At 43.6% G+C, this 27,410-nt stretch overlaps 1 protein-coding gene across 8 annotated transcripts; it reads right to left on the bottom strand.

The window, feature by feature from the left end:
- Nucleotides 1-1,729: 1,729 nt before the first annotated feature.
- DERL1 (derlin 1) lies at nucleotides 1,730-27,153 on the bottom strand. 8 transcript variants are annotated; one of them, XR_012672269.1, is made up of 9 exons: nucleotides 26,798-27,153; nucleotides 24,997-25,108; nucleotides 21,893-21,957; nucleotides 20,078-20,104; nucleotides 17,617-17,712; nucleotides 16,863-16,915; nucleotides 15,589-15,699; nucleotides 10,554-10,715; nucleotides 1,730-9,714 (listed from the first exon to the last, which is right to left on the bottom strand). XR_012672269.1 is itself a non-coding variant. In XM_075141226.1 (8 exons), the coding sequence occupies exons 1-8, from the start codon at nucleotides 26,948-26,950 to the stop codon at nucleotides 10,683-10,685; spliced, it is 690 nt and encodes a 229-aa protein (XP_074997327.1). In that variant the 5' UTR covers nucleotides 26,951-27,153; the 3' UTR covers nucleotides 9,187-10,682. The 8 variants fall into 8 exon arrangements, 6 of the variants coding, with proteins under 6 accessions (XP_074997327.1, XP_074997326.1, XP_074997325.1 ...); XR_012672270.1 differs by having other exon boundaries at nucleotides 1,730-5,571; XM_075141226.1 differs by having other exon boundaries at nucleotides 9,187-10,755.
- Nucleotides 27,154-27,410: the final 257 nt, after the last annotated feature.

Below are 27,410 nucleotides of genomic sequence, written 5' to 3'. Positions count from 1 at the left end.
CACATCTATGAGACAGTTAAAGAAATAATACTATTAACCCGAGTTTATGGACAGAGAAACTGAGAGACGTATGTAGTTATTCACAAGACTGCAGAAGAAATGTGCTAAAGGCAAGAGCTGGAGTTCAGCTTGGCCTTGTCTTGACTTCCAGCAAGGAAGCTTCATTTTATATTTGTATCAAATCATTGCCGTTTCATTGGCATTTCTTATTCTTTCACCGAAGGCCTTTCCCTTTCCAAGAGGCGAAGACACAAGGGCAGAAACGAGTGAGCCGGGACTGGGGCTCCTCAGGGACCCACGTCCCGCGCGATCCCGCCGGGACATCCCTCTTCCCCGGCGCAGCTCTCTGGGCGAAGCTTTCACCTTCCTGCTTCAATTCCCTCCACCTTTAAGTCCCTAAACATCTTCCCTCTGTCTCCCATTTCCAGTGACCCTCGTCGTTTTGGGGGCCCCCGCGGGAGGTGCCAGGTGCTCCCCCCAGCCCAGCTGGCATTCCTGGCCGCTGCTGCAGCTGCTCTTTTATTCCCACGGAGAGGGAATTTCTCCTCCCTTTAAAGCAGGAGCTCACGGCGTGCCCCGGGGTGCTTTATAAATTAGCATGCATGTGTGATTAAATCCGTCTTGGCATTAAGAGCATCTCTGTCTCCTCACCTTGAGAGCAACGGAGCCGTTCAGCCTCTTTGGCCTCTCCAAACTCCTCACACGAGGTCACTAATACCAAAAGGCATTTTGCCACATGGTGGCATTAAACATATATCTGGACCTAAATGTTAGAATCTGACATATTTTGCTTTTTTGTCATCCCATAACCCCGGCAGTCCCTGCCATCTCAGTGCTGGGGCCGTCAGCTACTGCTGGTGAAGGATGGAGGGACATCCTTTCCGGCGAGGTGGAAACACTTGACTTTGCCTCCCGCCTCGATGCGCTCCCAAGACAGGCATTAAACAGCAGCGTCATGTCTTATCGCCCGACTTAAACGTCTTCATAACGGGATCTTTCCCAGGGCCTATTCATTGTAGCCAGGGTTTCACACAAGTTCAGGCTTATTTGGCTGCTCTCTGCTCCGTTGCCTGCAACTCTGCTCCAGGTTCTCCCAAGGCACTTTTGAACATTTACCTTCCCTTGGGTTGGCCGTAGCTTCAATCGTTGAGCCCCATCAGCTGCCGCCTCACTTGAAGGGCCATGTTCCCCCCATGCTCTCCCCCAAAACTGCCTCCAGGGGAGGGGGATGCTGAGCAGCAGAGCTGGCCCTGAAGAGCCAGGGAGGCTCCCTGCAACCAGGAATTTAAATCAGCGCTAAATTTGATCGACTGATGTTGTTATTAATTATTAATTGTGACACATTTGGACATAGAGAGGTAGGGACTTCCCCACGCTAAAAGCAAGGGACACACCTGGAGCAGCTGCAACAGAAATAGGATGCCAGTGGTTTTGGTGCCGTTAATCCCATTATACAGAGGGAGAGCAGAAGTACCCCGGAGTGGGAAGCACAGCTCCGAACCTGTTCTCCAGCCCAAATTCAGCTACCAGGCTTCAACCACAGCTGGGCAAACAGCAGGCAGAGAGCAGCCAGGTCAGGGTGGGGGGTCTGTGGGTTTGACCCGCTCTCCACGATGCCGACAGAGCCCAGGTGAAAAGCCCAGAGCCAGGAGCACAAGCCAGGCCCTATCTCCACATCTGAAGGGCAGCATGCTCTAAGGCTCCCTATTAGGGATTTAAACAAAAAGAATTTTAATCTTTTTTTTTTTTTTTTTTAAATGCCAGCATTTGAATGTGGGGGGATGGAAATTTTAACACGAAGCCACATGCTGAAGGTCACGGAAAGGCAAGGCAGACATTGTCTTCAGTAATATTAAAAGGAAGACCAACCCTGCTGTGTCAGAGCAAAAAAATGAATACTTCTTTTGATTGGAAAGAAAGTTTCTCCATGCCCGGTTGCAGTGCAGCATTGCACAACAGAGACTGCTGCGGCTGGGAGCAAGGAGAATTAATTACTTTGCTTTTTGAAGCATGGGCTGCTCTGCTCTGCTGTGCCAGCTTCAAGAACGATAAGCACTCACTCAAAGAGCGTGGTTTTGTCCTCCAGCGCGGGAGTTTTGCTCGTCTAAATCACAGGAGGCTGCCGAGGTTTTGGTTTGTTTTCTTCATACTTGGCCTATGCTTGAACCTGGGCAGCACCGCTCTCTTTTCGGACTCTCAGACACCAACTTTATGCCGTCTGAGGGAAGGACGCTGGACCGAACATCAGTGCTGGCCACGAAGCGCCGCGGTGCAATTGCGTTGAGCGCCGTCCCAGAGTGCCGGCTGCCGTCCCCACAGCACAGCACAGCCCTGCCGCACCGACGGGGGATTGCCAAACGCAAATTTATCTCCAAACCACCTCCTCTCTGAGGATTTTGCTTTCAAGGGCATTTCAGCATCTAAACAAAGATGAAGGATGCCTCTCCCCGCGCGAGCAGGCAGTGGGGTGGTGGCACTGAAGGACGTCTTCAGCGCTTTGTCCTCAGCTGGGCAGCAGCAAGTCATGCCGCAGAACGGGCTTTTGATAGTGTGTTTGGCCTTTCAGGGGGTGGAATTGTTTTCTTGAGGCTCTTACCCCCCCCTTATTCATTTAGAAGGAGATTTTTTTTTTTTTTTATACAAGTGACTTGGGAACTGAAGTCACACAGGTTGCTGAAGCTTTCCTCCTCTGCTCACAAATAACTTCCAGGTGGCCCTTGGCAGGAGAGAAATGGTTTCGCTCAGTAGAAGCACCACCCACCAATTCAGGAGAGCTGCAGATGCTGCCGCACTGACCTTCAACAAGCAAAATCACACGGTGTTTAAATTTTCACTGTAGTGTTGACACCCCTTCTGAAAAAGAGCAATTCCCACCTCTCCCAGAGCCACTGTTTGTGGCCATCTGCAGCCTCAGCCTGCCAGAGTCATAACTCCTAGCTCTCCTCCTAATCCTGACTTTTTGGCAAAAGCTTCTGATTTACCTAAACAGTTGCAAAAGAACTGAAGGACACGGGCATGGGGCAGTTTTCATATGAACAGCTCCTGCTGGCCTGTTGTTAACAGACTCTTTCAGCAATATTCAGCGAGCCTCATCCCAGTTCTCTGATGGTAGAGCCAAAATCAATGTCTCCTCAGCATCCTGCACACTGAAGTTCTTAATTCATCATCACGCCTTTTTTTTATTTTTTGTAACAAGCATAAGATTAAATATAAGAGCTATTCAGAGCTTATCAGGCTTTTACCATCCACTTCTTGATGCAAGCTAGAACTGCCCTACTTCCCATGCCTTGCATAACTGATTTTAATTGGTACTCCTGAACCACAGCCACCAGTACCTAAGCAAGCCAAGAAACAAACTAATGGACAAGAAAGATCAGCACTTCTTTAGAATGACGTTCTTCCTGAATTATCATGTGCAGATAGCAATTTCTTAATGGACACTTACGCTTGTTCAACACTAGATCAATGCTTCAAATATAACCCAGACTACCAGCTTCTTAAAACCATCACCATTCAGGTTGCAAGATAGATGTACAGGAGGGGTGGGGGGGAAATTATGCTCATGTCCTATCTGTTGCTGCTGCTATTCAGAAAGAGGACTTACAGATCCCGGGCACCGATATACTTCTTTCTTCCAACCTTCTCCCCTCCCGCCCCTCTTTGCTGGGGTTGCGGTACCAGTCAGTGGCTGTTTTCTGGCAAACATGAAGCAAAGCTGAAGCCTGACACACAGTGGCATAGTCAGAAATAAATGCAAGTCCACAGAATTGCCCTCATTTGGGAAACATAGGGTTTACCATCGCTCCCTGCCCAGAAGGGAACATCTAAGTGTAAGCAAGCTTACCTTTTAGCATCTACTTTAGCATAGCTTGCAATTTTAAGATACTCCTCTGAAAGGGGAAAAGATTAAAGCTTTATAGACCAGATAGCGAGTGAATTGGGAGTGGTGGCCCTACTGATTTGGCCCACAGATGAATTTAGCTTGGGTCAAAAAAATAGCAGCGATACAGCAAGGTACATATCCAGCGTGAGTGATCTTGGCGGTGGCCGCAGCGCCGAGTTAAAGATCACCAAGTGTAGAGGAGATGCCACGAGCTGCCTGCCCCTCGCTCCGGCTGGAGGGGAGGCGCAGCCCTGCCCCGCTGCTCCAGCCCCCGCCGACGGGCTCTTCCAGGGCAGGGTGCTCCTCCCGAGCTCCTCTGCTGCCTGGCACCTCGCGTTCCACCGAAGCCCCCCCAGAGAGTGAGCAGGAACAAGCCCATCTCCACGCATTAAAAACCAACCAACTCACCTGAGCGGGATTTAATTCCCTCTGGCCTTTCGGCTATGGAGGCATCAAGGCTGACCTATTCTTAGATAGCTTTCCCCAGGGTCAGGGTGCTGCCTTCGTGGTCACGGAGGTACAATCGCTTTCCTGTATTCTTTTCCCTAGGTTCCTCCTGCTCTCCCTCTCCTTCAGTAAGATGCCCACACATCCTATTTGGGGTGGTTTCTTCTTTGAACAATGTAGCTGGGTGTCGTGATTAATCAGAGTTTTCCATACTCCATTTCCCTGCTCATTGTCCCATACCACTTGTTGAGAACCTTATCTTTATTAGCTGGTCTTATCATGACTCGATTACACGTTAACAGAAACTCTCCTCACTCAGCAGGATTTCCTCAGGATTGCACTGCTTTCGGCTTCAGAGAGCAGCTCTGTGGAGCGAGCCACTCCACTAGCGCCAGCCTAGGAAGTTACTGATCTCATTTAAGATGCACGAGGGGACACAGAAAGCCGTAGGTTGACTTTGAGGAACTGGCAGGAGCAGATTTAGAGGACAAAGTGTTTCTATAGGGGAATGAACGCATTAGCTTATGTTGTTTGTATTGGCATTAAATTATACAGTAATTATTTGGTCCTGGTGAGCTGTGCTCTAATAGCAGCTACAGAGCTATCTGAGATCCTTCAGCACAGGGATTGCATCCAGCTAAAACGTCCCCCTATCCACTTCGCTACTCAACCAAATAATACAGCCGTAGGGCCTATTGTTATCTGTCTGCTTTCAAGAAATTAGACTGATACACTTCTTAGAGATTTGCTAGACCTTCAAGTGCAGTATCACCGCACCATGGACACCTCTGATAGAGGATTTTTCTCCTTCAATGCTACTATCCCCTTGCCCAGGAAGGTTAAATGGCATCAATTTGTATCAATTGCTCTTGCTTTCTCTTCTTTTCTTAAAAAATACGTTACACAGAAGAATTCATTATTTGAAAAGGACAGAGTGACGGGTGCAAGAGAGGGGAAAGCGCCTTGTTAGAGACAAGAAAAGCTGTTTCTTAACAGGCGGCTCTGTGAACCCCAAAAATCCGTCTCTTGTGAAGGCAGTTGACTGTCCAAGGACTCCACAGCCTGGTGAGACCTCCCAGTGCCAGAGAGTCCAGGTGAGAAGCAGAGCTCACCGTTTGGTTAATGATAGCTTTCCCTCTGCTTGGGAGGAGTGGTATGTCTGCAATGACATGCCATTGCCATGGCCCTTCACACTCCCCTCTGCGACCGAAACAGCCTATGCACGTCTTCATGGGGTGGCTCTGAGGAACAGAAACAAGGAGAAGGCTTGGAGAATTCATTAGACGCTCAGTTAACACAGCTAGAAAAAAATAATGGGTAAGACTGAAAGCACAAAAGCTCTTCTTCTGAAATAGCAACAGCAGGCTCCAAAAGCATGTATGGCATTTGAGGACAATTACTCTGAGTTTAACTAGTTACATTCATCAGATCATCTGAGAGAATAAGTAGCTGATATCTGGAAAACAGAGAAGGATGCAAGCAAGGGAAGCGGTATTAAACTGGTTATCACCTATGGGGGAGAAAAAAAAAAATAGATTGGTAATTTACTGCCTGCATGACAGCCAACAGAAGAGGCAGGAAAAGACTGTAAATTGCTATAAAACCAATACTGCTACCGGGCACATGATTTTAAGTATCAAGTCTCAACTTCTGAAAATGGTTTGGAACTCTTCTTTATATACGATGGCTGTCACAGCAGGCAATGGATGAAGAGTCCCTGTTATGTTACAGCCTGCTCAGGCTTTCTAAAGTGATGAGGATTTACATTTTGCAGGTGCATCTGATGATTCCTGTAAGTCTTCCCTGCCTCTGCAGAACACAGGCAGCGGGTGCAGGTATGATGCAGTAGAGCTGAGAATATCCCTCTTCTTCCTCCCGTACTATTGTGAAACATTAAATTTGGGCGTAATTCTTTGAGTGCAGTTTCAGATCAAAAAGAGGGAAGGGAGATTTAAATGAAATAATACTGCTCTAACTCAAATATACAGGAAAACTAGAAATCAGATTGTAACCACCCCAATGAGAGCAGCAGACATGCTAGGAAGCTTTCACCAGGAATGCAGAAACTCTCCGCCCAGAAGCTATAGGTTCTTAAACCTCTCCAGGCACTCCCTGCTCACAGAGCAAAGGAGCTCGAAACCTGTTGACAATGATCCAAGTTAGGCCTTTTTCCAACATGCAAGTCCTGTCTCAGGCAAGAGTCACAAATACCATTTTTTTTACTTATTGCAGCGAAAAGCCACCACAACACTTGTGGAAACAAAGGCTGCAGAAGTGTTTTGCCCCAATCAAAATAGTCGGTTCTGATTTCAGCTTTTAAGGGTTGATTTGAGCTCTAAAAGCAAACAGAAAACCCATTGTATTTTCTAACCTAACTGAAAAGTCATTTTAGAAATAAAAACCTGAAGCATATCATCCTCATCAGAATCATCCAAATGAAATATTCTCACATTGCAAAACCAGCCCCCACCACACACAGAATTTCTTTCCAATGCTATTCCAGTGAAACCAGCACACGCTGCAAGCACACACAAGTCTGCTCTCCAGCTAGGAACCTTTCCTCCGCACACACCAAGGTTTTGCCCCTTTCTTTTCAGATTAGGAGCTACCTTCCCCTCTACAGCCTTCAGGAACAGCAGTTTACATCCCAAGAGACTTCCCTGAAACTCCCTGGGAAAGGCTGTACCCAAGAGGTACCAAACAAGGGTCTCCTCAAAATGATTAGGCCACGTCTTCATCCTTGTCTGTCCTACTCCCGTCTGGGTTGTGCAACCCCACCAGCTCAACACAGCCAACTGAGGAAAGTCAAACAGAGAAAGCTGACTGTCAGGTCATGCCTGACACTCCTCTCCTTCCCCTTAACTCAGTCCCCACAGATTTTCTTTTTTTTTGTGTTTAGGTCTGCTGGTCTCCTTGGGGAGCCCCTGCCCCTGGCTACATGCACCTTGGACTACTAAAGCCAAACCAGGTGTTGATACAGCTAGAGAGGAGTACATCTGTCCCTGTGAAAAAGTGCAGACTGCGCTTAGGTTTGAATATTGCTAAGACAGAGCTGGAGAATGGAAAAACAAAAGTAAATATTGCTGTACTGCATGATCCAGAGCACTTCTAATTTCAGAAAAAAATCTTGTTCTTCTGCTCATAGGTCCAGGATCTTCTAAGAATATCAATTCCTGCAAGATTTAATCTGTTTTCTGAATTTACACAACACAAGGGCTGAAAGAACAATAAAAGCTCTTTATGCCATCGGTTGCATAAAGCTTTGGGATGTTTGAGCTTCTTGATGCTGCCCCAGAATTTTTGCTGTACTTTTTCAACGTTAATTGGATTTTTATCTTAAATTACGTACCTTGGGGAAGAAGGGCGAGACAGAACAGAGAACAGAACAAGACTAACTTTCCTACTCATCTGTACATTAAAAAACCCAAACCCTCTAGCATCTGGGCTTTGAATCAGCTTTTAAGAAAATTAGCCTGTACGTAAAAGCTCCTAAGCGAAACTACTGAAACATTAACATCAGTTACAGTTAACTCCTTAGCCTGAGCCCCTAAAACATACAAGGCCAACACCCAAGGCACACACATTGCCATTTTCTTTTTGCAATTGCTTAAACTCCTAACAGCAATAAGCACAGGCAGCTCAGAGCAAACAACTGCTTAAAAGGGCAGGTGAGGCAGTGTTACAGGCACGTGCTCAAGGCTTCCTTCTAGTGAAAGGCTTAGCCGCTGAGTCCAGTTGCAGGTATAAATACTAAACAGTGTCCCATCTTGCCCCTCCACCCGCTGTGGGGTTAAGGGTTCAGTAGGTGAGAACAGAGACAAGCGTTGCTTTCCTTGCAGCCTGAGCAGAGATTGCCCATGTTGGAGAAAAAGCACTTTGAAAAACCTTCTTTGATCAAACAGCGAATACAATCCTTTTCCCCATTCTCAAGTCCAGTTAAAAACCAATTTCTCAGCATCTTTAGATTCCTTCCTGACCGATTTAAAATACTTCTTATTCCAAAAACTGGAACCTTAGGCCTCTCTACCTCATACATCCAACACCACCATACACATACTGTATTTTCATCAAAAAAAAAAGCAGCAATGACGTAACCTGACTTGCATTCCTCTGTCGCAACATTCACTCCCCACAGCCTGGGGCTATAAGCACACACCACTTGCCCAAGCATCAGGCAACCTAAACAGTTTTGATCCCACTGATCTGAGACCCTCTCCTGTGTAGAGGAGCAGCACTATGCAGGAGGGGCACTATATGGACTGCAAGAAGACAACAGCCCCTCCAGCCTAATCCGAGAGGAAAAGCACACTGGCCCGCTGCTCAGGGAGGGACAGGCAACGGGAAGACCCCTTAATCTTCTCCCTTCTTATGATTGTGAAATGAACTTTCTACCCAGTTGCCTGCTAGAGTTTCTACAGCACCAACGCTGAGCAGGGCCAGTCAAGTAAGTCTTAATGAAGACAAGTGCTACAAAAAGCTTTTCCAGTTGGAGTATCATAGAACATCAGAAGTTGGAAAGGAACCCATAAGGATCAAAAAGTCCAACTCCCTGCTCCTTGCAGGACTACCTAGAACTAAACCATATGACTAAGAGTGTTGTAGTAGAGTACGTGACAGTGTTTTGATTTTAAAACAGGCTTTGGGGTCTGTTGGGGTTAACTACAGCTAATACTCTAACTTGAAAGCAAAGGGAAACATTACTGCAAAGAAACTTTCTACATTTAACTAGCTATCACAAGGTGACCTAAACTCTGTGGTGTGAAGAGATTTACCAGGCGGCTTGGCAAGCCCAAGGATTGGTGCAGGCAAGCATCCCCCCACCTCCAGTTACAATGACAAGTCAATGAAGCCATTAATAGAGGGATCTACTCACTGTCCTTTAATCCATGGCCAGTCCAGGGACTGAATGTACACATTTCTTTCAACAAATAAATATAAACATTCAGTGCAAGCAGACTGCTTGTGGTGGTTTTGTTTTTAAACACTGCCTCCAGTTGCCATCATCTTCATCACAGGAGACCTATGGCTGACAGTTAGCAGTCCAGAGAAACTTGGTCTTAAGAGCCGATTTGAGCTCTAATGGCATTTTGCAAGGGCTTTGTCTTCTGGAGGGAAAAAACCAAACCACCTCCAAGCACCAGAATTAAGGTTTCACCATCACTTTTTTCCCCCGACATCAACAAGATTCTGCAGAGGCCTTGCCAGCATCCCACAGATACAGCTCCTTTTATGCAACTTTTGCTCACAAGTGTTGTAATCACTCCTCCTAGATCATGTTCCAGATGATAAAAAGGAGAGCCACTGCTGTGAACAGAACTCCTTTCATCACCAAAAAAGTGTGCTTGAAAAATATAAGCAGCTGAGGTCTTTTCATCTTTTCCATTCTAGAAAACAGCACATCATCACCTTTTAGATGTAAGTACTTCTGCTTAATATGCATATATTACATATTTAACTTCATTAATAAAACCATGACAATAGACTCAATTCTGAGTTTCAAGTCACTGTTACTATCATCCATGGCAAAATAAGAATCTAGGCACACACAAAACATGAAAAGCCATTTACTACTGCAGGCGATGGCAATGCTAAGAACATCTTCACCAAAATTAGTGCTCCGCCATACTACGGCAAGTACAAATTGATCCATCATCGTAAGCCAAGCACAGAAAAGGGAGAATATGAATCATCTTCACTTTATGGATGCAGAACAGGATTACAAAGCCATTAAGTGACTTGTAATATCAGAAGCTTCAGACCATAAATTAGTATGTATCTCTCCAGCTCACTACCTTAACCATCAAGGCAAAGCAGTCTTCCTCCCCGATAAGGTACACAGTGATATATAAACACAGAAAGAATCTTATGTTGTATTGCAAACAATATGCTATTCTGAAAATTAAAGCCTCTCAGTTTTCCTAATGTGACAATTAGATGACAGAATGAAGCAACAGGTCCAGTTTCTCATTAAGTCACTGGCAACACCATGTTACCGAGTTGTGTTGAGAGAGGAGCTGTCGCCAAGGCAAAGTGATAGAAATGAAAGATGAAGCATTTTAGAAACATTTGATTTCATATTCCTGGCTCTTCCGTTGACTCTTTATGCAGCTGGAGCAAAATTGAAAGGGACACACTTGCTACGCTGTTCTATCTGGTGCGCTTAGTACGGACCAAGACTTTCCAGTTCAAGGAGCACAACAAATTCACACAGTGCGTTATGTACCAAGTCGAAGATCTTCTTTGGTGCCTCTATGGTACCAAACAGGAAAAGTGCAGTCAGATGAATGATGAGGACCAGAAGAGTCATTCACAGGATGCTCGATGTGTCTCCAAATGAGTTGAGATAAGAGCCTCAGAAGGAATTCTGGCAGCTGTGCCCATCTGGCTGGACAGAGAGAGGATATTGCAGAATACCAAGCTTACTCCTGGAAAAGTAAGTGATCTCTATCAATCCCACAAAGTTTGAGGGTGAGTAGAAGGATACTTCCTCCCAGAGAACAATAAAGAATGAATCATCAAGTATACAAAAAAAAGCTGTAAAATGGTAATATTCCAGGAAGGACACAGACTGTCAAAACTCATAGTGATAAATAGAGACAAAAAAAATGCCTTTACGATTTTGCAAGCGATCAGAGAAGACAAAACTCCCACCCAAAAGCAGGTTATTTTCTTGAATACTTTTATCAACAGCAGGAGGTGGTGTCACAGTGCAGCTGTCAGACATTCCCCGGAGACGTGCGGATCACAAGGCTTGTCTTAAGCTGAAATATGATTTAGCGAAACAGAGACAGTAACAGAGATTCAAACTTTAATTTAAAACTTTGCCAACAAAAATTGATTACAAAAAGGGAAATTACCTGTACAAAATAAGAAAGGAGGTACTCATTTAACAAGAGACTGCCATTGTCAGCATACGCTGGAGGACAAACAGTGCTTCGGGACAAGTGAGAGAAAAACTGAGCTCGTAATACAGAATTCTGAAGTGAATCTTCCATAAACCAAAGTAAATTGACTTGAAGCCCTTCAAAAGCTAATCAAGACTTGTCAGAAGTCTATATGCCTCACAAACCTTTTCCTCTTGATTTATAGAAGGAGGATACACTAGAAAGCAAGACCCAGCGCAGTGCACTGGGCCAGGACGACTTTTGTCATCCTCCCTCCCACCCAAGCCTTCCTTCTGGCCTTCTGTAAAAAGACGTTCTGCAATTTGAGTGTGCCAGGGTTTTAGCTGAGTCACAAACTATTGCATCTTTACTTAACAGTTAGGTCCTGTCTCAAAATGAAGACAAATGCTTTGGAGACAGTGATATTATTGTGACTAAAAAACCAGCTGCATCATGACTCGTATATAAACAGTAGTTCCAGACTGTTCAAGTTAGCATCAAGAAACAGCTGTCAGTCAACAATAGATTAGTATTTACAACACTGCAGTCCTCTTTTCTACCTACCCTTTTATACAAAGAAAGAGAAAAGAGCATCTTTAAAACTTATTACTGTATAAACAAAATGGCAGGTGATTTCTGAACTCCAAATTCCTGTAAAATCTAAGCCCATAATATGATCATTATCAATTTTCTACATTTTTCCACACGCCAGATCAACAAAATTGAGTTGCAGTGAAGAAATGGAGCATGCATTTTTTTCAAGCAAGCCAGCTAAAAACTGCCAGTCCAACTGCTTATTTTCCACTCAGTTTCACATCACATAGTATTCACAAGTTTTTAAACCTTCAGAACCCAGGTTTAGTGAAGAAACAAAGTAGTAATAAAAATGTTTTGGCCCAGATTCACTTCACCTACTTATAGATACCTGAGATACCTAAGTTGGGGCAGAACAGCCTTCTGTGCCCTACCTACCCAGTAAAAAGACAGACAAATGCTAAAGGGAAATTCAGTCTTGAATCTCATCCTATTGACAGTGCTCTTTTTCCTCCAACTATAAAACAAAAACAGAGCAACGATATTCCGACTTACAAGTCTTGGTTAAGCTTAGAGTAATTGCATTCCTACCTTAAATGTTGTCGTTTATGTGAACCTAAGCCTTACCTTGCTCATTAGCAGCTCCCACCCAGGGGAGCTGGGAACAGCTAACTTGTAAGAATGCTACGAGACATGCATGAGTCCTCCTTACAGCTGGGAAAACTGACATAAGTAAGAAGTTTGCTCAAGTCCATGCGGTGAGTCAGTAACAAGCTAGCATTACAGCTTCCTGGATCTTAGCCCTGTGCTCTGCCCACAGGAACCCAGTACAAGGAAACTACTGTACAGAATCATTCCCTTCTCCACGTCAGAAAGTTTTACCAAAAACGTACAGATACTAATAAACAGTGTACATAATTTCTTATTTGACAACGAAAGAGTCTTGTAGTAAAGCAATCTGTTCTATTGTATCTTGACCCTGGAAAAGTTTATTTCCAGCTTTGATTCTTTGATGTCTTAAAGCTTTTAAGAGAAAGTTGAAGATTCAGTTAACAAACTGCAGTCAGTACCCTTTACATTAACCACAATGATACGTTACATTTGCTAGTTTAAGTAGTATTTGTGCTACCCAATTTTGCAATCAAATAGAAACCTTGAAGCCAAGAATCCACAGATCTCGGGGGAAAAAACCAAGCCATACAACTTCAGTTTAAACAGAGCAAGCCTTGTAACATGAAGAGTTCAGATATTCCAATTCTGTGAATATCTGTTATTGCCATTTCAAATGTAAGCCCTCTTATCCTTAGTCTTGCCCATCCCATGCTGTAGCAGGTAGGACAAATGCTGCACGGCAAGAAAAAACTCCCCTCAAAATACAGCTTAATAACGGAAATGAAACATTTGCATTTTGCTTTATGAATGCAGCAGAGAGATATCACTTAAATAATGTTTCCAAAGACCCTGGGACTTAAGCACAGCTATAGAAAAAGTCAGCTTCCTAAACTTTGGGGTTAGTTTGAGCCGTCTGCCTCACACTGGATTCTTACCTTACCACGGTCAACAAAGCTTTTAACGTACCAGGCGAGACAGAACACCATTAGCTTGTTCCATCACATCACGGAACAAGATGGCATAATGGATGCCCATTGTGACAGACAGACAATACTGTATAAAGGCTTTTTTAATGGCAGAATCAAATTGGACACTACTGGCTAACCTGAAGCAAGATCTACATTTTTCCCTTCTGGAGTTTTTAAATTTTCTCTTGAACCAGAAACATTCTTTCTAATCAGTTAAATCCAACAGCACTACAGAGAGCTCAGTTCTTAAGCATGCTCTGCACCAGGAAGGGTCGGTCCTATGTCCAATTAAAACCAAAGAGTTGCTGTTTTCCAGGGGCAGGAGTTCTTCACTGGTCACCTAGCCGGAAACCTTGGCCCCAGTTGTGTCTTCCACCACCCTGCTGATCTTCTGCAGCTCTTCTCATGCTAGCAGGTGGGACACCAAACCCCGACACTCCTCCTCTCCTATTTGGCAGCCAGCGGTACCTAAGACAAGCCAGGAGAGAAGGAGAGAGTTTGAGAAACAGCCGTACCTTTGGGGGTAAATCCCAGACTACTTTTCCATGCACTTCCTTTTAGCTGCTAGACTTTGCAATAAAACTGGCTTTTCACAGCACTTCACAGAATTCTTTCCAAATCTAAGCCCTCAGCACACTGAGAAATGGGAATTCTGGGGAACTTCCATCTCTGGGATATGGTTAGATACAATAATCCCAACAGAGGGAAAAAAGCCAACATGATAAGGGAGTCTCATTGTTGAGAATAAATGCTGTGATACAAACTTAATTCCCCTAACTTCTCTCTCTTTTTTCAGGGGAAATAATAAAAAAATCCAAGTAACTTCTGAGCATCTCTCTCTTCAATAGTTACAAAGCTCCTGTCATCACAGCACCCAACCATCTCACTGCTCTCTAAGTAAACATTCCTGAGGATCTGAGGACCAAAGAGACTAAGGGAAACAGGCTCAAGCAACTAGCTTGTCTGAAACCAAATCTCAAGCAAATCAGAGCTGTAAGACCTTATCATCCAACTTAGGCTACCATCTAAATAGACAGAGTGATCTAAAATACAGCTTCTGCATTTTGCAAGGGATGCCATCAATGCAGAGTCATTTCAGTTCTACAATAGTCACACTGAGCTCCTGCAAATCCCTTGCTGAATTTCACCACAAAAGTCTGAGGTCCATACATAAAACCCAGACTCCTTTCTACAAGAAAAATGATCCTGTATAGAAAAAGTTCTTCACTATTATATTAAAGACACCTGTAATTCATCACAGTATCTTTTTTTAACAAAACATTACAGTGCAAAGGCACAATTTATCCCTTTTTAGAGATGTTTGCAGTACTTCTGTTCCTGCTTCTCAAATATAGAGAAAAATTAAATACACATATGAGGAATCAAGAGAATTACACATAACCAACAAGACTGATGGAAGTTTCAGAGCTGTTATTACCTTGAAAGACATTTTAAAACAACATTTTGTCTTCTAATCTTTATGGAAAATTAGGTTTACCAGAAGGGCTTGCAAACGCAAAAGTAGAATACAAAGCTTCCCTACTCATTAAAACTTCTACAGAAAGCATAGCTGTAATACAATTTTGCATCTTATAATTAACAGTTTATGCTATAAAAAGGGTTAATTGAGTTGCTAACTAAAGTTTGGTAGAGAAAGAATATTTACAGCCCAAAAGGATGAGGACATGGGCAACTGAAGTTACAAACTTTGGCTTCTGATCGTAGTATTTCAATGCCAAAACAATGAACAGATCGCAAGAAAAAGCACTTCAGAAACCAAGACCTGTGGTCTCAGTCAAGGTGACTGGTACCAACTGCAAAGCAGAATACATATTATAGTCCTGAACAAGTCTGCAGCTGACTCCTATTATTGTTACAGGTTGCTGAACTGGTAGCCTCTATAATGATACATGGAAATACAGATAAAAGATCATTTACAGGAAAAAAAAAAACTTATACCGTCTGGTAATTGTTAGGCAGTTCTCTTTACTACAGCTCAATTCACTAGCAGAACTATGACTTTTACTCTCACTCCTAAGAGTGGGTAAAGGACACAAGCCATCCATAGGGGTAACGAAGAACGCTCACATTTACAAGAAACAACATTTTTGATGACTCAGCAGCACAGTCAATATAATACTCTGAAGCAGGTTGATTTAGCAAAGTATTTTACACCTTACAATCCCAGCAAATATGTCTCATGAACAATACAGAAAATTGGACCAAACAAACAGTGAACTAAAGAATAAAGGCAGCTTACAGGAACTGAGGTGTGGACAGAAAATTCCTTCCTCCCAAATCCATTGGATATTTAAACATTAAGAAGAAATACAGGTGTCCAACCAGATTTCCTATCAGCTCATTGATGACTCTGCAAGGCAAAAGAAGAAAAACTGTTTCACATGCTGCCTTCACTGAAAATAAACGAGTGACCATCTTTTGCCAGTTACTACTGTTCACCTGCCACGGGCACTGCCAGGGGCCATGAGCCACAGAAAATTTCCCTTCCCTCAGCATTTTGCAGCCACTACTTTAGAAGGGCCAGCCTTTAGTGCCAACACATCAGCAGGCTGTTCCACCCTCCCTTCCAAGCCTTCTCTACAGTCTGTACTGAAAACGCAATTAAATACTTGTTTACATCAGGGAATTAGACCGTACAGCTATTAGTGTCTAAAATAATAGTCTGCGAAGCTTGAGAAGTTACCACTGTTTTCACTGGACAACCTGTCTCCTGCTGGACTGAACTGTTTTGTTCCCAATTTTGCAAAACCACTGCTGAATGGAGGTCCTTGAGTATCTTCCGTCATGCATAGAAACAGCAGGTATCTAACAGCAAGCAGTTTTCTCAAGTGACAGATGAGTCAGTAAGAGGCACTGCCAGAAAAGGGAATTTAGTTTTGCTGTATTATCTCCTCCTTTCATAAATCAACCACATAACTTGTTATTGTCACTAATTGTGTTACAGCGGCACCAAGAGGCCCCAACCAACGCAGGGCACCAATGGGAAAGACCGTGCACAGAGGGGATTTCTGCATCAAGGAGTTTAGTCAAAGAAACCCAAGACAGACCAATGAATTCAGCAGGTGCTAATAAGGCACTCTGTGGGCTTGTTATTGCCATTTTCCCTTGTTTCACAAACTGAAAAAAACATCATGCTGGGCGAGATTGTGAGGGAAAGAAGTAACAGCACACAGAGTCAAGCTAAATTTGTTTCTAAAACCAGTAACGATGGTTTGTCATATGGGATGGCATCTTTCTTTACTGTGCATTACTCTTTTAGTAAGGAAAAGGCCTAATGCATAGATATACTAGAAAATAAACCAAATTCTTATTACTTTCCCCTCACCTACATTCTCTAGTTCTCACATGCACATCTCCTCTTTGATTTTATCCTAAATGACCACCATGTGACATTAAGCATTATCAGTCACATTATACAGCTTTAAGCCTCTTATTTTAATATTGTTTCTAAATTCAGCAATAAGCTGTCAAAGCTTTTATAACTTCAAATTAGCCATATAAATAAATACGTACGAGCCACCAATGATGTAGTTGAATCCCAGAATAACCCATGGAAGGTAACAGGCCTGAAAAAGAACGCAATGGAGACAGAGAAGTTGTAAGTACAAGTTAAGGACATAAACCTGCTCAACTTCCCACTGCACAAATAAGCATGGTTATAATCTCAATGTTTCAGGCATTACACAAATCCTGATATATTAAGTTAAGCAGATTCTACCCAACAAGGTAGGATACTCCAAACTGAGCAACCACTAACATTTTTTAGACATTTAGATTTGTCTAAAACATTATAAGCAGATGTGTCTTTTGCACTCTACGTTCCACAGCAAGCTTACATCTGAAACAAAGTCCTAATATTTCTGATTTTGAAAAGGTCTGGAAATAATGATCAAGAGTTTTCACTACGAGACCTGGCAGAAACAGACAAGGTTGCACAGGAAAGCACAATTTAAAATATCAACATTTTGTCACTACGGTGTTGCTACATTCAGCTTTTATCCAGCTGAATGTTTATCAGGAATTTTTTCCTCTTTTCAGATCGATGAGTTTCAGTTGTTCAGGACATCTTTTCAGTAAAGCCACACTGAGTGACACCATATGGAAGACCATGACGAAATTTGTCTTTGCTGCACCTCAAGGAGTATATAGCTATGTGAAAGCATGGGACATCTTTAATATGAGAAAATATTTATAATTTGCCCCTCACCGCCTTCATGTGCATCTTCAGGGAAGAAACCTTTCCAATATCCTGTCTGACATACCATACCTTAAATCTTGTTCCAAACCAAAATGATACAATCATGTCTCTGTTCAGCTGGGCCCACACATAAAGTACTGACATGATGAGTGGAATCATCAGCAACTGCAATGTTTTTTTTAAAAAAAAAAAAGAAAAAGGCAAAAAGTTACCATCACTTTCACAGAAGCCCAAGAAACTTAAACAAGCAGCAGGAGCTATAAGCTTCAAAAATGTCTTGTAAGCATGATACATCAGCAAAATCTTTAAAGATTGCCCCAGGATCTTTGCCATCCTGTGTCATGGATCTGTTCAAAAGCTATTGAGAAAGCTAAGCTGGAGAACCTACTTGGTCATTCCCTTTTGCAAGACCACGCCAAAGCAAAGGGCTCCAACTTGCACCAAGCGAAAGAGCAGCTGTGGCGAACTCCTCTGCTCCCGGCTGCTTGGTAGCACACCTACAGCAGAGTCAGCGATGTATCTGTGCCGCAACCATTTCCATTCACAACCCAGGGCACTAACCCAAACACACTCATCTGGAGCTAAGCTAATACGCCAGATGAAGTGTTACTCCATCGAATTGCCAGCTGCGTCCCCCTCAGAGCACCACAGAGGGAAGGTGCACCAGTACATCACTGTTTCAGAGTACCGCAGCCAGCCTTGGCAAAGCCACCTTGTTAGAGCTCGGAGTTAACCCGTGCTCCGTGCCAGGAGATGAGACTGTTTCACATACCTCCCTACTGTGACTGTATATTGGCCGATTGGACTATTTCTAGTGAAACAAATATAAAGCACTATTTGAGCTATCTGCTGATTTCTAAACCGAAGACAGCCTGTGCCAGCAACATTTCCATGAACTGGTTTAATGCTACAAACCAGCTCGTGTGTTTGGAAGAGAGGTTAAAACTCATCCCTTCAGGGGTGCTGCTATTTAACAGGTTCCACGTTAAAGCTGGCATATCGGCATCAGTCCAGCCTTCCCCCAGCCCTACAGTGCACCAGCAGTCTGACTCGTCACACAAGCACCTTAGGGTCTTTATTAAAACCATTTTTATTTTACTGGAAAAACAAAGTAATATCTAATTTTGGAAAGTATTTGACATGGGAATAGAGGCCCAGTTATCCTACTCTATCTTCTCACTTTCAAGCAAGCCACTCAACACAAGCAAAACACCCTTATTTCTAAGAAAAACACATTTGTACATCAAACAACCGATTCTCTTTTAAGCAATACTTTGTATGCAGATATAAAACCATTTTAAGCACCTTTTAAAAAATATACAAATCAACACAATCAGTCTAAAATTCATACAATGTATGGGTGACTTCAGCATGCTTTTGAAGAAATTTGTGGCATCTTCCCCACAGCAAAAAAAGTTTAAGTGCAAAGTTACAGACAGCCCTTAACAGAACTCAGTCCTGACTGCAGATGCATGATCGCTATTTTTGTCTACCAGGGGAGCCTGATAAGTGATCTAATAAATGCTAAGATAATATTGTACAGAATATTAGAGATACTGGTGCAGGCTTTGGGTGATGGGGACAGAATAAGATGAGGAGAGAATAGCAGAGGCAGGCTGAAGACATGCAGTTATCTGATACTCTGTTGTGTCCAAAAAACACTCCCTCATTTTCCCCCTTAATATGTGGAGGGATAAGAACTACCTCATTGAAACTGGTTCTTTAGACCACTATTTTAGTCATTCTTGTGAGGATTTTGAACTTCACAGTTCTGATCTGAATCTGAAGCTGCATTTTTCACAAAAAATCATAGAATCATAGAATAGTTTGGGTTGGACCCTTTAAAGATCATCTAGTCCAACCCTCCTGCCGTGGGCAGGGACATCTTCAACTCGATCAGGTTGCTCAGAGCCCCGTCCAGCCTGACCTGGAATGTTTCCAGGGATGGGGCATCTACCACTTCTCTGGGCAACCCGTTCCAGTGTTTCACCATCCTCATTGTAAAAAATTTCTTCCTTATATCTAGTCTAAATCTACCTTCTTTTGGTTTAAAACCATTCCCCCTTGTCCTGTTGCAACAGGCCCTGCTAAAAAGTCTGTCCCCAAACTTTTGTTGCCAACTTCTGTTGGCAAGTAAAAGGCACACTGAATTTGAGAAGACTAATGAACCAAGAATCATTTTTAGATAAAAAGTAAGAACACAGATCACATTCATTAGAGGAAACAGTGCATAGGTGACATCTTGTGTCCATTTTAGTAAAAGGCTGAGCAATTCCTGACTGCACAAAGAGCCAATTTTCACTCCTTGACTCCCTAACTAGGTTAGGAGTGGCAGTCAGATACAGGCTTGTGACATTAGCCAAGCCTAACCCAAACTAAAAAACTAACACACAGCAGTCCATTTTGATACAAACTAAACCAGCCTAGCTTAACTACGTTCTGCAGTTATGCCGATAATGCTCTCTATAAAGTCATTAAGTAGCCAGAAAGCTCCATAAGATTATTATTTAAGAAACTGCACTGCACTTACCTGCATGTCCATTGCCAAGCCAGTTATCTGTCATTGCACCATTAAGAAAAACGCAGCAAAACCTGATAGACTAGAACGACAAAAAGAAGCTGCACACACACTGAACACACATGCAAAGGTCTTTAATGTTTAAAATTAAAACAGCATTCTTGTGTAGTATTAAGTTAACCACTGGAAAAAATGAAAAACCTCCAATGATCTAGAGACTTACACACTTAGTTTCAATAATTGCTTTTCAGTAGCCTTTCAAGGTACCACCTCAAGTCATTACCCCAAGGGCTGACAGATGCACTGGCCTTCCCTCCATCATGAAACTGGCTAACTACAAACTCAATCAGTCCTTGCATAAAAGCATGTTACAGGTTTAACAGCTGGATTCTTTCATTAGTTTTTTAAAGACTAAAATGTTGGGTTTCTAACTAAAGAAATACCAGATCATAAAAAAAAATTCCAATATATTGCCACTGAGTCATAGAAAATAAATAATTTCTTGAAGTGCATCAATGCAGGCTTTTAATACTACTCTCCTACCTTGGAACCCAAAGGATCTACTTGCTGTAGTAACTGCTGAGTAGAAACAATTGCTGAAGAATTTTGCTATGATCAGAATGCTTTTAACAGTTCATGAATATGTATAAAATGGCACCAAGCATCTTCGCAGATCATGCATCCAGGTTGCTCCTTACATCACACAGGGAACAAGCAACTGGAAGCTTTTAAATGACCGGTTTGAAACTCAAGTCACAATCAGATTCATCTAATAGCTCACAGCCAACAGCCTGCAACCACAATGAAGCTGATGGTTTTCTTAACAACATAACTAAACCCACATTGCTTTTCTAGTTACTGCTGTGGCTCAACAGGACTAGCAGGAATAGCAAATCCCCTCATACAGTGGAATGCAAATAGAGATAGTTAATCTATTGATAAAGGCGACAGCATTTCTACATGCTAGCTTTCCTGGCTGTATGTGGTTCACACTGATGTCACCGCTCCCTTTTTTCCACATGCTGTGCCACTGCAAATTGCTACAGGGAGGTAGCAACAGCACAGACACAGTGGCAGCATCTCCAAGGATGGAGGTTCCACAACATCTCTTGGCAACCCATGCCAGTGTTTGACTGCCCTTACAGTAAAAAGGGTCTTTCTTACATTTAAATGGAATTTTCTGTGCTTCATTTCGTGCCTGTTCTCTCTTGTCCCACCACTGAGAGAAGACTGGCTCTGTTTCCTTTACTCCCTCCCCCATCAGGTATTTATCCACATGGGTAAGACACCCCTGAGCCTCCTGTTCTCCAGACTGCACAATTCCAGCTCTCTCAGCCTCTCCTCATGTGACAGATGCTCCAACCCTTCAATCACCTTCATGACCTTGCACTGGACTCACTCCAGTATGTCCATGTCTCTCTTGTACTTGGGAGCCTGGAGCTGGATGCAGCCCCCCATATGTCTTACGAGGGCTGAGCAGAGAGGAGTGATCGCCTCCCTCAACCTGCTGGCAATGCTCTGCCTAATGTAGCCCAGGAGGCTGGTGGCCACCTTTGCCACAAAGGCACATGGCTGGCTCATGGTCAACTTGGTGTCCAGCAGGACCCCAGGGCCTTTTCTGCCAAGATGCTTTGCAGACTGTCAGTCCCCAGCCTGACCTGGTGCCTGAGGCTGTTCTTCCCCAGGGGCAGGACTCCGCACTTCCCTTTGCTGAGCTTCGTGAGATTCCTGACCAGCACATTGCTAAAACTTGGTCTTTGAATGTATTTTAGGCAGAAACAGAAGAACCAAAATATTCTAAAAGTTTGATAATGAGCAGAAGGATACAACAATGCAGATCCAATTAAACAGAAGCATGAACATGTAATCTGCTGGCCTTCCATCAAAAGCTCCTGCAAATAAAAAGAATTGTTAGGAAAGGTACTGAAATCTTAATAAGAAATTAAGACTTTTTTTTACTTTTAGGCATCTAAGAAAAGCTTAATAACAGTTGCCCTACATGCAATCTGTGGTTTACCATTTTTTTTTTTTTAATTTTAAAAGGCCTTATCATAGAACAACATTCAGGACCAAAAGAAGTAAGACATTCAGCCTATTGCATTAAGTACACACACAGCAGCTCTACTCAAAGAACACACTTTGACTCTGGAGATAAGTGATTTTAACTTCATAAGATTTCAAAATGGAGTTGGACCCTATCCTTCATAAGAAGCTGCCAGTCAGAAGCGCACAATAAGGAAATATACTTGCACAGCAAAAGCAGAAGCACCAAGTTTAATGATCGAGTCATGTGAAAACCAGTCCTTATTTAGGCAAATTGCATCCTCTTTGAATCATCTAGTCAGACTCAAGAGATACGATAGTTTTTACACTCCAGAAAAATTAACATATATGACAAGGAGAGTACACAGTTTGCAAACTATGGTAAAAGGCTGGCACAGACCTTGGCATTTGAGCAAGACTCCTATCAACTTTCATATAGCTCCATGCAGGCAAGGAAAGCCTGAGCATACTGCTGAAACAGACCCAAACCACACAGTGACAAACACGGCGCACCATGAACAAGGTGAATTACTTGCTAAAAATTAAACACCAAAATGCCGAGAAAGAAGGCCACTGCTTAATGTTAGCACTCTTTGACTTCCTACAACTATTTTACATGTCTCCAGAAACTTAAAGAAAGAAAATCTATTTTTAAGCATTAGCTGTTTAGAATAACTAGAGTATCTCTGCCTATGTAAAACAAAATTGATATTTTAGTCTTTTTAAGTTTATTATTTCAGTTCAGCCATGCAAGTTACACAACAAGAAAAAAAAAACCTTTGAAAAAATCTTTTGGAAAATTTTAAAGTTGGAGAACTACATAAACTGGAGTTTTCTCCTTACTGTTGCCGTACAGCAAATAGAAACAAATGAAGAGAGGAAGCTGACTAACCCTGTAGAAACTCCAGCACAGGAATTCCTCCAGAATAGGAAGAAATCAAAGCAAGTATTATTCCCTTAAAGTTTTTCACTTCTCCTTATCTAGGAGATTACTATGAAGAATATTAGACAAACTATTTAGATATTCATTGGAAAGTCAACTTAAGAAAACTGAGCTACAGACTGCCAAAAAGCTCAGCACAGGGGCGAGCTCTAGCCCACTGGGTCCTTTAGTAGGGCCCTGGCTATAAACCAGTCATCGGGGAAGAGCTGCAGACTCAATCTCATCATTCATACTGCTGGGGAGTGAACTCTGCATATTCTGCTTTCTCTGTTGATATTTGTTATGTTCTTCTCCAACAGAAACAAAACAAAAACACATCAATCTCCTTTTCCTCAGGAAGCTAGAGGTCAGCTTGTTAGGAAAGCATAAGCACAGTACAAAACCATATGGATATTTTTGACGCTAAATTTGAAGCTAGCATGCAACACCAGCGTATGCTCAAAAACCACGTACAGCCCTGAAAATAGAAGTTTCACTTCCTCAGTTTCACAGACAAAAGGAGGTATAGACCTATGCTGATTTCCACTTGTAAAGATATTATCAGCAACTTACACACCTCCCATGTCCAGAAGGATTCAAGATTTTTTCATAGAGGAAGGACCGACCTAACCAAGAACTTCATTTATACCCAGAAAAATGACTGTAATATAAAAGAAATGCATTGATTCAAACAACAACACAGCTGACTTCCCAGTTTCAAAATCCAGATGTGTGGTACAGCAGGAATGTAAATTTACTGCTGAAAGAATTGACTTCCTTCCATGAGACATGTCACAGCATAGACAACTAGAGCATTTTGCAAGTATATGTACAAGCAGTGATATCTTATAATTTGCATATATTAATCAGGAACTCTTACTACACATAGCTTTGCACAGTAGAATGTTGTAACTGTCAGTACTCTCACGTGTTCATAATCTACTGCAGAAAGGCTCAAAGAGAAGGAGGAACTGTTTCTAGCTGTTAAATTACTACTTACTTTCACTAAGAAAACAACCAAATACAATCTGGCACCACTCCTCCCTTTCCCTGCTACTCTTCTTACGACTTAAATGGGATTCCACAATACCCTCTGGATGACAGGTTTACCGGGGATCTCTATTGTGAGACTTCCCAAACATCATGTTGCAATGCATTTCCACTTACACCATCAGTTCTAAGACTCCATTAGAACTACACAGAAATTCTATTTCATAAAGGCTTTCAGGAGGAGCTTAGCTTTGCAAATATGTCAGTTTAACTATTTACTTCAATTGAAACCATTTTTGTTTAGTTTTAATGAACTGTGCAATGCAAAATGAAAACAGTTTTGAAGAACAATCTCTTTTTTGAGAGAAATGATCCATTATTTGATCTCCTTTCTTCCACTCTTAATTTTTCCCCCTAACTGAAAATCCAACTAGTTCCTTAACTTTTTCACAATTCTATTTGACAGAGGGGTACAGTTCATTTGTACAAGGTATCTCTCAATTCAACATAACCAATAGAATCACACAAGTAAGCATCATTGCCTTTTAAAAAAAGGAAAAACTGACATTGTTATTTTCTCAAGATGGATATACCCGTTATTACTTATGTTCTATCACCCTTCCATGTAAAAGGACATCAGACACAAGAAAACAGAGGTAACGTCCTCTTTTAGTCTCTCTCTCTCATTTCCTGAAATCCAACAACGAAAAGCACCGGGCCCTCCTATTGAAAGAAGTATCAAGTTCAGATCCTACATGAACAGGCTCCCTGCCAAAGGGAAGGAGCCAGTCACAGAAAATCAGTTTTCAGAGCAGTTTCCCATTGACCAACATAAGTGGCACATCTTTCTCACAATTCTGTCTGAATCAGCCACAACCCCATTGCCACAAACATTCCCAAAAGAAGCTCTATCTGGTAAGCTCTATCAACTCCAGGCAGAGTTCACCATGTGCATACAATTTAATGGATAACATACCTGTTTCTAATCGTGATGAATATTGGTACAAGAAATACAAATTCACCAAGTAGAGAAATCCTGTTCCAGGTCCCACTGGGAAGAAGAAAGTTGCAGTTATCGGCCGCCAGATCTGTCCAGATCAAAAGAGATATATTTATATACTGTAGAATGAACTCATATGCATTGGTTTTTTGTCCACATTCGTAATCAATTACTTGGAAGATGAAGGAGAAGATTAAAAATAGCCCAAGTATCAATTACTGCTGTGTCCACAGTTTTTACATTTGGTTGTGTGTTTTTTTTTTTTTTTTTTAATCTGATAAGCAAAGCTATTAAGATTACAACAGAAATCATACACAACTTCCCAGATGGTTTCCATCACATCTTTGCAATATTGAGTCTTTACTGCAGTGCAAAAGGGATATGCTCGCAAGGATGCTGCCCTATTTTAAAGGCAGAATGCATTCTTACCTGTTGAACAGAGGCCAAGGAATTCATACAACGGCCTTTAGCATACCATTCCAGACAGCATACGCTGCTCTGAGCATTTTGCACCTGCTTTAGAGAGTCTCCCAAATACCAATACCAGGCACAGCCAACTCCATGGCAGCATGTAGCAAGGACAGAAAACGTCTGGCCATTTATGAATGACCTCTTTAACCAGCAACACTTCCAAATAAAGTATTGGGATCCTGAACATCACAGTTCCAGCAGAAATAACAGAACTAGATGAAAAAACCAGTCATTTAAGCTACTAAATTTTGGAGACAATACATGAAACAAACTACAGATAGAGCTATCTTTATCTTTTTTTTCACTCAGTCTTCTTCACTGAAGACATAATGAGCACACATAATAGAAATGTAAAGTTTGGGATCTTTCCTCTTCCTTCGCTTTCATTTTCCAGTTCATCCCATGGACACTCTCCTCTTACACACCTGCACAGCAAAACACTGAACCCGTAACCTCCGAATGCAAGGAAAGAGACTGTCCCGTTTGTGACCACTTTTGATACTGCTAAGACATCCAGAGACACTGTACATCCAAAACCTCAGGACTTCAGTTTTTAGTTTATGTCAACCACGCCTAGGCACAGAAGTTGACAATCCCGAACACAAGCTTTTTCAAATTCCAAGCAAGAAACACTAGGAAGGTGCAAAAGATGCACCTCTCTAGCTCTGCCTTAGTATCTCCACAGCCACCTGCGGTTTAGGACAGTTGCGCACCTGCCTGTAACCCCTGTTCCCAAAGTCACACCCACACAATCGCACAAGGGAGGCTGGGCAAGTGACCTGAAGTCACAGCCACAGGTTTTATGAGTGTAGAGCTCCATGGCACAACAACCGGTGCCAGCCAGAACAACCCCTCAAAAAAACTTAGGAAAAAGAGGTACCAAAATGAGATGCAAGACGAAGCCCAGGGCCTGTCAAGGGCCACAGCCCTCCTTGGCTCACCCGGGGGCCCTGGCAGGACCGGGCACCGCAGCCCGTGTCACCTTGGTGGGGAGCCCGGGGCCTGCCGAGGCAGAGCGCTAGCTAAACCCAGGGCTCGCAGGCCTTATGCGGGTTAAGCAGGAAGGCAGGCCCGGCTTCCCGCTGGAGGTGACCTGGGTGACTCCTGAGGGCGGCCTCGGCGCGCCGCTCCCTCCCAGCACGGCCGCGGAGGCCGGGGGAGGGGGCCAGCCCCGCCCGCAGCCCCCTGCCCCGCAGCACACCCGGCCGCTCACTACAACTCCCAGAATGCCGAGCGCGCCCCGGACTGGGCTCTCCCACGGCGCGGGCGCCGCAGGGCACGCCGGGACCGGTAGTGCGGCCCGTACCTGGAAGCGGTTGATGAAGGCGTCAGGCCAGAGGAAGAGGTAGACGGGGCTGACGAGGCCCAGCTTGCCGATGAGCGGCACCGCGATGGAGCCGGCGAACCAGTAGCGGGTGATCAGCGGGATGCTCCGGAACCAGTCCCCCAGGTCCGACATGTCACCGCTGCTGCGCCCGGCCGCCGCCGAGGCCTCGCTACGAACCGGCCGCTGAGGAAGAGGCGAGGGTGAGGCGAGGGTCCGGCCGCGCTCCGCCCGCTGCTGCCGCCGCCGCCGCCCCGGGCAGGGAGGGGAGCCCCGAGCCAGACGTGGCGCCGCCGAATTCGGCCGAGCCGCCGCGACTTCCGGCCCCGCCCCTTCGGCTGCCGGGGCAACGGCAGCGCCGGAAGTCCCGCCTCCGGGGGGGGCGATCCGCCGTTGCCGGGTGACGGTGGCGCCGCTGCCGGCGGTGGCGCCGTCCCCGCGGGCTGGGCCTGCAGTTGGCCCTGCCCCCGAGGCTGTGTTCGGCGACGCCAGGCCGCTGGTAACAGGAGTGAACCGGCAGTAAGCCCTGCGCTTGCGAAAGCCTGAAAAAACGTATTAAATGTTCCATTGCATTATGTTATAAAAGTAATTGCCC

Source organism: Calonectris borealis, chromosome 2 (genome assembly GCF_964195595.1).
Source record: "Calonectris borealis chromosome 2, bCalBor7.hap1.2, whole genome shotgun sequence".
NCBI lineage: Eukaryota > Metazoa > Chordata > Aves > Procellariiformes > Procellariidae > Calonectris > Calonectris borealis.
This window is presented reverse-complemented; position numbering and strand designations above follow the sequence as displayed.